This window comes from Chelmon rostratus, chromosome 5, assembly GCF_017976325.1.
Source record: "Chelmon rostratus isolate fCheRos1 chromosome 5, fCheRos1.pri, whole genome shotgun sequence".
NCBI classification, from domain to species: domain Eukaryota; kingdom Metazoa; phylum Chordata; class Actinopteri; order Chaetodontiformes; family Chaetodontidae; genus Chelmon; species Chelmon rostratus.
In genome coordinates this window covers 15,532,134-15,543,514 of record NC_055662.1, presented here as the reverse complement: position 1 = coordinate 15,543,514, position 11,381 = coordinate 15,532,134, and the positions used below count along the sequence as shown (strand labels likewise).

Below are 11,381 nucleotides of genomic sequence, written 5' to 3'. Positions count from 1 at the left end.
AGTTGTGAGAACAACTTTTGACATTTGTTGCAAGTTTTTTTTTTTAACAATGAGATTTCATGAAGGACATTTGTTATCAGGAAGTTTGGGAAGACCAGGGAGGCAACTGAAGAACTACTCACAGACCTTTAACCCCATAAACATACCCATAAAACATTCTGGTTACATACTGCATGATGCTTTAGTGCTGTACTGAATAAATGATGGGTCTCAGTTTGCAGGATTCCAGCTTAACTATTATTCCTTCCAAAGTGACCTGTGTGCAGACGTGTGAATTTCCCCTGAATCCAGAGCGAGTCAGTGTTGTTCTAAATAACATCCATGTATTTGAAAGCAAAATTCAGTGAACTCTAAACTTGGCCAAATGTGCAGAAATGTCAAAGAACTAGCATTGATAGTGCATTAAAGACCAGCTGCCACAAGCGCCCGACCCCCTGATGACAATTGTACCAGCCACACACTTTTGTCGGCCATGGCTAAAATAATTCACTTCCTGTTGTTTGCAAGTATCCTTTGCTCAACACGTACGAAAGCTGTGCTTGACTGCTTCCTTCCGTTAGCCACAGTTTTGTCCACAGAGGGCAGAGAAATGCACATTGGAGATTTCAGGTTTTGATTAAGACTGAGTTCACTTCAACCAAAACTCAGAAAAATAACATTTGTTCTGGTTTGTGTTCATTAGACTTTCGAGGTCACTTTCAGTTTACATCATTTGATACATACATTCTAACACATTTTAATGGCTATTTCCATCAAGCTTAGCTTTTCAGGCGCTGGTTGTCACCCTTCATCTGTTAAGGTTAAAATTTTGTGCTCAGTGAAATAAAGTTTTGCTGGAGGGGCTGAGATTCACCGTATATGATAGAATATCGACGCTCTGATCTGTGAAATATTCAGCCATTTACTGTAAGACAAAATATGCACAAATGTTCCTCAGTCAGTGGTGGAAAGTAACTACATTTACTCAAGTACAATTTTGAGTTATTTGCAGTTTACTTAAGTATATCCATTTAATGCTACTTTATTGTCTTGTAGAAATATTGTACTTTTTACTCTACTACATTAATGTAACCGCTGTAGTTACCAGTTATTTTAAAATTTAGAAAAATGAAAATATGATGTATTGTTAAACCAGTGGTTTCCAACCTTTTTGGCCTGCGACCCCTTTATTGAAAAGCTGTTTGTTTGGGGCCTCTTGTCATGTTTCACGTGTCTTTAAGAAAAAAAAATTGAAAAAGTAAAACAAATGTGTCAAGACAGATTTATCATTTGACCCTTTGGCAGGAAACCACTGGATCAAATCACCTAAATGTACATTTAGGTAGTTTGTAGTTTGTAGTTTGTAGTTTGTACCCTGACCATCCACCAAAGTTTTGCTTATGTGTTTATTCATCAGAATTACCAATCTAATAATGTCATTGCCATGTCAGTATCATTTCATCACATATCAGTATTTTCACTTTAAATACTTTGAAGTGCATTTTGCTGATTATTTTTACATTAAGTAGGATTTTGTATCCAGGACTTTTACTTGTAATGGGGTATTTTCACATTGTTGTTCTGGTACATTTACTTAAGTAAAGAATCTGAGTACTCCCACCACTGCAGGTAGCTTCAAAACAATCATCAGACAAATTACTACCTGTGTTAAGGCCACATCAATGCCACAACAAGCCCTGGATCGTAGTTTGTAGGGAGGCAGTGCACTCTAGTGGCAACTTCTGAAATAACCAGAAACCAAGATGAGTCCAAAGTAACCTGCAGATGACGCCAGCAGACTGTTTCTTAACTGTGGGAGCCTTTTTGTGATCAAGATGACACACGTACACACACACACACACAAACTTCCTATCTGTACTGCACTACTAAGAAGTGATTGTGCATTAACACATTTAAATTACTTTTGGTGTAATTTCACTTCATCATTTATTTATTTCTGGGAGCTCAGTGTCCCAGCTCCCTTGAATTCGAATCTCTCTCTCTCTCTCTCTCTCTCTCTCTCTCTCTGCCTTTCTCTCTCTCTCTCTCTCTCTCTCTCTCTCTCTCTCTCTCTCTCTCTCTCTCTCTCTCTCTCTCTCTCTCTCTCCAATGATTAAACTAGTGTCACGGTCAACCATATCAGATCCGGCTGAGACGATACCTAACAACGGTGTGTACGTGTGTGCATGTGCCTGTACAGTATGTATAAAAAGCAGAGCATGGGAGATTAGGGATTTGCACATGGATCGCACCTCTGTTCAATGTGATGATTTACAGTATTCGCTATTTGCAGCTGAACATTGTGTCACTCAAACAAGAAATTCCCACTGGAGCAAACTGCTAATAAACCGAATGAGCAATATGTGATATTGTTAGCTGGAGAATTACAATGTGGTGATATAACACATACATGCACTGGCCTGCAGGTCATCATTACAAATGCAGACAGGAAAATTACTGTATGACCATCTGGGAGAGCTCCCTGTAATTGTTTGCAGGTTACACACACCTAAACACACACACCTTTAATGCTGTGCATACTTCTGAGGACCCTCCTTAATATAATGCATTCCAGAGAAAGGTGTCCCAAAAGTATGAACAGATGGGAAATAAAATAAAAACATTTCCTGCTTCGTAGATTTTTTTGTGGCTGTTTTTCCAATCGTTGTTTTTTTATCGTGAAAATTTTAGTACTTTTACCTCTTAATGCCTCTTAAAACCTGAGTATAGAAAATCACTCTGTGGTTGACCTGCTCGCTGCTCATAGTCAAATGCGATCTGTGATGTGAGGTTGCAAGTCGACATCACTTCTTTTTAAAAGGTCACAAGCCAACACTAACACCACAACTGTATGCCTAACCCTGTCCAGCACCTTAACTTAACCAGAAAATCAAATCTTTATCATTTGCTGGCCAAAATGTCCTCACTTTCCAATCTGTCCTCACTCTCAGTTTCTAAAAACAAGACTGGTCCTCACAGAGGCAGAGGCACATGAGCACACACACACAGAGAAAACAGGAGGCAGAATCGAGCCAATAACTCAAAAAGGTCTAAATTGAAAGCATCCAACAGGCAGGTACTGAGCTGTAATTGATTTGGACCTGAACCACAACGTGCACAGACTCCCACCACAATGCTGCATTATGCTGACCTGCAGTTATCTGGCACTCATTTGGGACACATTCTTTAAAGACAAATTCGCTTCACTTGGTCTTAGTTTTGTTCAATTTTACTACACCAAGAGATTTCAGGAGTTGACTTTTGCACTTTTAAAGTTTTGTCCTACAGTGGCTTCCCCTTTCAGACAGAGCCTTTCCAGTCTGAATGTCAGGCAAGAATTACTATGACAGCAGAATTTCCTCTGGGCTCTTGTGATATGTCTGTATGCACATTTGTACACCACATGTTCTTATACAACAAGCACTTCAGAAGTGATGTAGTGTGCGCTGAACGCTGTTTGCTTGCTCCATAACCTCGGCATCGCTGACACACCCCTCTCCCCCAGAATGCATTTTCAGTGTGTTACTAAGCACGGTTCACCCATGGAAACAGAAACACTTGATTGGAGTGCTCTCTCCCGCTAAAAGCTTTATTCTCTTTCCCTTTATATTTAGAATGTGTAGCGTGGAGAGAAAATGTAGAACCATTATTGGCTGTGGGTTTCAGGTCACACACTCACAGAGCAGGGCTTCCAATTGTAATTCCATGGGTGGCTAACTGGGCTTCTCTGTCATTAAAGCAGCAGTGTGTGGGGGACGCACCTCAAAAACAAGTAAACAGGACCTCCTACCCACACATCATTCATAAGAATGTGTGTGTGCATGTGTAGGCCGGTGAATGTGTGTGTGTGTGTTTGTGTGTGTGTGCATGAATTGTTTATTTGTGTGAGTTTATATCACAGACACCACCTACGTACTTTCAAACACCACTGGATAAACTCTGCTACTGTTTGATTTATGGCTCAGTAAAACAGCCAGCGTGACGTAGGTTTCACTCGATAATTGAACAATCGAGCACTTGATCCCAGGTGGAGGGAACACATCAGGAGGGATGCTGTGGACGTCTATGTGCTTCTTGGGGGAGGCAGTGATGCGGGGCGCATAATGCAGAGGGATTTAAATGGAAGTCAAGTGATGATGTAAATGCATGAGCACAGAAAGCAAGTGCTTTATATCCCTGCCCTGCACCTCACACAATGGGCAGAGGTAGAAGGTAACACAGTGCATTTACCCAGGCAGCTCTGAGGGAGAGGTAGCTGAGCACAAGGGGACCATTGGACCATTTTTCTTAAGGAAATAACTCATTTTTACTGCAACTTTTATGTGACGGTTGTAATTGACAGTTTCTAATAAAGTTTTATATGCAAAATATGTAGCCTTGTAAAATATGTGATTCATTGTTTGAGATTAAACAACGGACAAAGGAGACTACCTTCAGTTTAATGCTTCAATAATCAAGAAATCGCAAGGGGATCATTTCACAAAAATGAGGGGTTTCACTTTATTAGAATATCCCAAATGTGAGTTCTTTTTTTGTACTGGAAGATTTTACTTATTCCCCACAGCTGAGAATGAGCTCTTCTTTCATGTGTCCCAGCAGTCTGCACTGAGGGCATACATAACTCTCACGACATGATATAAGACTTCCAACGTGATACTGCAGCGTGGACACAAATCTTACCCCTGCCTCAAAGATGTAGGTGTAGTATTTTTGGCCTGTACAGCCTCAAACATCGGTCTCAACAGCCTTGTGGCCAGGTTAGGTAGATCAAAGTGAGCGTCAGTGTCCTTGAGTGAACAGGGAGCGCAGTCATTGACTCCAAATGACTAAGTTGTTCGAGGCTACATAAGCTGGTGTAAAGAATCACGTTGCAGAGATCACAAAGCTGTTGTTTTGATTGAAAAGCATTGATCAGTTATAGGTATGCACTATGCCGCACAGTGTATTGCATGGAATGATGGTAATGATGCGGATGATAATGAGGATGATGCTGCGGCTGATGCTGATGATGATGATGATGACTGAGTAGCTTTAAAAAGTGCAGGAGTCGCTGGAATGGAGCTAATGTTTTCTGGAAAGCAGATGGCTCCAGCTCCTGCGCTCTGCTCCCTCCTGCTCTCAGCTGGACACCTCAGCGTCACTTGACCGGAGCGGTGCCACTTAACAAGCCATTTCTAATATAAGTGCGTTGGTAGAGCCGCTTGGGTGTAGATTTAAGAGAGAGGCAAAGGGGCAGGGAGGGGCTACAGGGATAGAGAAAGTAAGGATCCCATTACGCCCACAGCTCCACAGTGACATCACCGGGTCTAAAAAGAAGCGCAAGAGATGGGAGGCACCCCACTTATTAGATTTCGTCGTTAAGGTCCTGTTCACAAGTGAAGCTGCTGCTGCGCCGCTGTGAGGCAGCCCGCGATGTGCGCCGGCGGAGGGGCTGAATCATGGCATCCCGGTGAACCCCAGAGCAGACGGAAGCACCGAGGACCGAGAAACAACTCCTGAGACGCACAGACCGTCGCCGCTCTGCGGGGACCTTGTCACTGCTGAGTTAACAGCGCGTTTTGACTGCACATCTTGCTTCATGCGCAGGGCTGGAGAGCTTGAGGTTAACTTTGACTTTTCTTTTGCCTGGAAACGCTACCAGACTGTCCTTTGCAGGGAAACGCTGGTATCTTTTCATTAGTAGATCACTGTAAACATGAACTTTATTTAACTTTATTTAAGCCAATCTGCGTTGGCTATCCAGGTTAGACTGCGCGTCTCCAAAGGAGGACGCACGGAGATCGCGCAAGCGTTGAGATTATTTACTCTAATCTGTATTGTAGTTGTTATGAATTAAATTTTCACATTTTGAAGACAGCAATTAATCCACCGAGGTGTGGGGAAATGATCAAACTTCATGCGGTCAAGAAGTTGTAGTTCGGGCTGTATTGTAGCTCTGTAACGGCTGATATACAACAGTCAGCGTCACAAAAATGTGCCATTGGTTTGGGGGGAAATCTGATCTACAAAGTGGCAAGTCTTTTTAATTGAAAAGCACTGATCCGTGTCTTGACGCATTGTCCAGGACTGGTTTGTGTGCTTAAAATGGACTTGGAAGACCTGCCGTCGGAGGAAGGGAGCTAACGTCTGGAAACAACGCGGAGACAACACGAGAACAACGAGGTAAATATTATGTACACTGACATTTGTTATACTCACTGTATATTATTAATTATATTTATTATTATTGTGTTTTATTTTGCACAAACACACTTATTAAAACAGTGAATATAGTCTATAAGCAAATCTTATTCAGTGACCGAACATATTTTTAATCTATAAAGACTCCTGGAAAGATAAACCCAGCATGGCCTCGGTTCCGGACAGCGGCTGCTCCATGGAGCTGAACAGCTGGAACAGCAGCGGGAGCGGCGCCGGACCCTCAGTCCCCTGCAACCAGAGCATCCTGAAGCTCGCCCCTTACTCCCCCGAAGCCACGGCGGCCTTTGCCACAGCCATAACCCTGATGGTCGTCTTCACCATCGTGGGGAACATCATGGTCATCATCGCTGTGCTGACCAGCCGGTCACTCCGAGGTCCGCAGAACCTGTTCTTAGTGTCACTGGCTGCTGCAGACATTTTAGTGGCTACACTCATCATCCCCTTTTCCCTGGCCAATGAACTGCTGGGCTACTGGTACTTTAAGTCTCTGTGGTGTGAGATCTACCTGGCGCTGGATGTGCTATTCTGCACCTCGTCCATCGTGCACCTGTGCGCCATCTCACTGGACCGCTACCTGTCCATTTCCAGGGTTACTTACGGGCGTCAGCGGACTCCCAAACGCATCAAAGCCGCTATTGTGGTGGTGTGGCTCATCTCTGCCATCATCTCCTTCCCTCCCCTGCTCTCACTCAACAAAAGCGAGGGAGGGGACCAGGCGAGTGAGAGGGGACCTCAGTGCCAGCTGAATGATGAGCGGTGGTACATCCTTTACTCCACCATCGGCTCCTTCTTTGCTCCATGCCTCATCATGATCCTGGTCTACGTCAGAATCTACCAAATTGCCAAGCAGAGGACGCGCTGCCCCCCAGGAGAGCCCAGGAAGGATGGGATCGGCTGTGCTACGCCAAGTCAGCCTCCGCGACATGTACAAGCCAATGGGAAGGATGATGAAGAAAGCACACCCCCTTCATCCAACAAAACCTCCAATGCCAGACCCCCAACCCTCGCCATTACCCCATCTCCTTCCCTAGGAGAGTCTCAAACTTCCCAGAATCCCACCTCCAATAATCTCCTGCAGCCCCCATCCCCTTCTCCAGCCATGACCCCTGTCACAGCGTCTCTTGACACCTCTCCCCGCGACCCATCAACCCCCTCCTCTGTGCCTCAGTCTGCCCCCACCAAGACTAAAGAGAAGGGGAAGAAGGGCAAGCGGCAGGGAGGGAAAAAAGCTGACAATAACAATGGCGACAGCTCGAGCACAGAGAGCGATATGGAGCACAGCCATGGAGGAGGCCGAGGCAGCACCAGCATGCCGGGGTCACCTGCAGGAGGGGGCATCCACTCCCCGGCCTCAGTCAAGCGCTACCGGGACATGATCGCCACTTCAAAGGGGGCTCGGCTGGTGCCGGGGAGGAAGTCAAAAATAGAGAACAACCCCGGAGCAGCGAGGCGTAAAGCGATGGTCAACAGAGAGAAACGTTTCACCTTTGTGCTGGCGGTGGTCATCGGTGTCTTTGTGGTGTGCTGGTTCCCGTTCTTCTTCTCCTACTCTCTGCAGGCAGTTTGTCCAGAGACGTGCGCCATCCCCGATCCACTCTTTACATTTTTCTTCTGGATCGGTTACTGCAACTCCTCCCTCAACCCAGTCATATACACCATCTTCAACAAAGACTTCAGGAAGGCCTTCAAAAAGATATTGTGCAGAGGCACCAAGGGTACTTTCTTTTAGCATCCAAATCCAATGTATAGGACATGGATGAAAAAAAAGCTGCAATATCTGAGTATAGAAAAAAAATGATCATTTCCATTTTTCAAAACACTCAAAGGGCTGTTTTAAAAAAAAACATGTTGAACTGTGGAAATTCCAGAATAAGAGCTGAGAGTCTCTCTTTTACAGACACAGTGTGTGCAATCAGGCAACTTAGACTGTGAAATCTCAGTTTGCAGCTGGTACAAGCATACATTCTTATACACTCTGCACAGAGTGGTGCAGAATCATAGACGTATTTCACGCAAAACTAGAGAACAGATAGAAGGTCACGAAGAAAGTAAGAAACAAAAGATAATTAACTCCTGATCAAGTGCTGTACTGTACTCATTAAGAACCACAGGACTAATGGGTAAAGAAAACAGGTAAAAAGAAGAAAAAGTGGTCTTTGATTCCTCTGAGCCTCCGGCCCTTTATTTATCAATACAGAGCACAAGGAGCACACAAGGTTAGTGGTGATTTCTTACGTCTGCAGTCTTAATTTGCCCAGCTGCAGGGCAAGCATATGTTCCCTGATTTTTATCTCAACGTGCAAACAACAAGAGGTTTCTGACAGTCTCAAGTGTGAGAGCACAGACAAGGGCACCCTTTCAAACTGAGCTTGTGGACTTTTTTTGTGAAAAGCCCTCATGTCAGACACCTTGCTATCAGCTCAGTATGGGTCGTAATGGACACTCAGGTTGTTTGTAATGGCACTGTTTGGCTTCCACCTTTCATGAAATAACAGAATAAGAGGGGTGGGTTTTGGACCACATGTATGTTATTGAGATGTAAAAGAAAGACAGTGTGACCCACCCTCATAATCTTAGTCTGTTGTTTCCTGCTTTATGATTTATCCTGGACTATCACGTCAATGGACTGGATTGAGCAGCCCCTCTAATGAATTCTCTCAGTATTTGGACATTTAAGTAACACTCAAAACCGTGTCTAGCCTCTAGAAAGCGTTTCAGAGGTTATTCACAGTATCTAACGGGAGGCGCATCTGCTGAAGACTGACTATATAACATGTGAACATTATTTTCCAGAGACCCTGCTTCATGACGAGTAGCAGTATTTAGCAGGTCGACATTCAGGTCGACCTTTACTAACTGTAAAGGACACACAAACAATGCAATGTGTAATGGTACTCCTAATTACGCCTACATGGGTTATTCTGACAACCATTACGCCGATTCACATCTTACCAACGCCTCTGGCACATCGTCGCCTGCAGTGGACCTCCACATGGCACATGTGGTTCATCTCTAAGAAGCGAGAGGATGAATGGTGCATTTAGTTTTCTCACCAGAGGGCTGAGGCTTTGTAAGAAAAAGAAAATGTGTGTTACTGTGAATGGCACACAGGCTTATTGACTCCATGGGACAAGGGCTGTCAGCAGCAACACTTCAATTTACTAATTGTCTACTTCTGCTGACCTGTGTGAGTGTGTGTGTGTGTGTGTATGTGTGTGTGAGTGTTGACTTTGGTGTTTTTCTGTAGAGCGTGTCAGTGCCTCCTCTGGCTGCTATGTGCTACAGATCTCTACTGTAATATTAATAAGAATAGAGACCAGATTTCCTGGTGCAGGCATCACTTTGCTGTCTGTCATGTGAAAGTTTCTACTCGAGGGGAAGTATTATATCAGTACGTTGAGAAAGTTTTATTGAACTGAGAGTCAGTGTTTGTCGGTGATATTGGATACATGGCTTTTTAGTGATCACCCTCAAGGGACCAAAGAGCCTTACAGGAAACCAGCCTGGCTGTTGCGTTATGACTGAAGAGTGAAAACACTGTATTATTTATTTAATTTTGTTTTCTGTCTGTTACCTATTTATTGTTCGGTTACTGTGCTTTTACTCTGAGAGTCAAGCAAAATGGAACTGATCAAAGAGCGAGAGCACTGTACAGATTTTTAATATCTTGAATAAGAGTAAAATTGATTCATGCCATCAAGCTCTTGCTCTGTCAGAATGAGCTATATTTGAGCTCGGGGGATGTATTTACATTGATGGGCCATGAACTATGAGTTATGTGCATAATGCAGAACCTACAATGCAACATCATCATTGTTTCATCTAGTTATAGTATGATAAGATGTTCAATCAGAGATACAAGCACATAAATGGATGTATGATTCATCAAGCATACAGCAGGAAAATCTCATTGTTTTTGTCAGACCTCTCTGGAAAAACTCATCAAACATGAAAGTGTCAGTGGCACCAAAAGCTCTTTTCAGCTGGATGATCAACAGGCTTTGTGCAGGACATTAAGGCTACAGTCCGTACCACACACATGTGCTTGGAGATTCAGCTAACAAAATAAAAACAAAATGATTGAGATGAAGAGCTCCGTGCACTTGCACATCTGCTCCTTGTCCTCATCCGAAATGATTATTTTCCTTCCAGAAACACAAACAGCTATCGCAACGTAATTACAGCAAAAATAGCCACAGAGGTCATGGCTGTTTCCAATAAATATCAGTTACAATGCTGCTTAAACCCCCCCAACCATGGCTTTATGTGGTGAGACTGCTGCTTTGTTTATTTTGAAAAGTATGAATTATGGCTTAAAGGTGACAGATGCAGTGATCTGCCTCTTGATCGCGTCTTTTCCCCTGAAACTGCCTGTATTGTCTCTTCTCTCTACAATGTTTGGACCAAACTGGTCTGAGCTTTACAAGCTTCTATCCCCCATCTGTCATCATTCTTCTCCAGTTTCGGAAATAAAGCTACTTGAAAAAACACGAGTCATTTCCCAGTTTGTTTACTTCATACATTTCCGCATGATGCAACATTGGGATAAGGGAAAAGGGAAAAAAAGGGATAATTTCCAGACAGAAAATTGCCAAGAAGAGGTTTCATAAATATGAGAATTTTAACAATGGTTTTCTAGCAAACATGTTGAACTGAAGCGCAATCTAAAGCAATTTCAAGCCATTATGAAATAGCCATGAATAGCACCAACATCAGGAAATAGTCCATAACATTGTGAGCTAATGGTGGTTCAAGATGTCATGGAAAACCTCCTATCAGTGGGACACGAGAAATAGGCCGCAGCAGAAGCAGCATGATGTTGTCTACTGCCAACATAGTCCAAGTCTATAAGGAATTAGATCATGCTGCCAAATATCAAATATGCACACACACACACACACACACACACACACTGAATGTGTTATCCTGCACCAAGTGTCACATACTGTATTCAAGTCATGAAACACACTCACACACATGCAGCCACACTCTCCCACACTTGTTGTGACAGCTTGTTATATTTGAGGTCAGCGGGCCCACGGTGAATTGTAATTGATTTATGCTGATGGGCAGTTTGGGGATTTCTCAACACCAAATCACGCCTCCCTGTCCTGTTCTTCTCACACACACACGCTTCCACTCAAAGAAGATATAAGATCGAAGCGATGGCACACATTTACTTCCTCGCAGTTTAATTTCCA

At 43.6% G+C, this 11,381-nt stretch overlaps 1 protein-coding gene across 1 annotated transcript; it reads left to right on the top strand.

Moving 5' to 3' along the window:
• Positions 1-6,325: 6,325 nt before the first annotated feature.
• adra2b (adrenoceptor alpha 2B) lies at positions 6,326-7,909 on the top strand. Its single transcript, XM_041937743.1, has one exon. It carries the CDS (start codon positions 6,326-6,328, stop codon positions 7,907-7,909), a length of 1,584 nt encoding a protein of 527 aa, XP_041793677.1.
• The last annotated feature ends 3,472 nt before the right edge of the window (positions 7,910-11,381 follow it).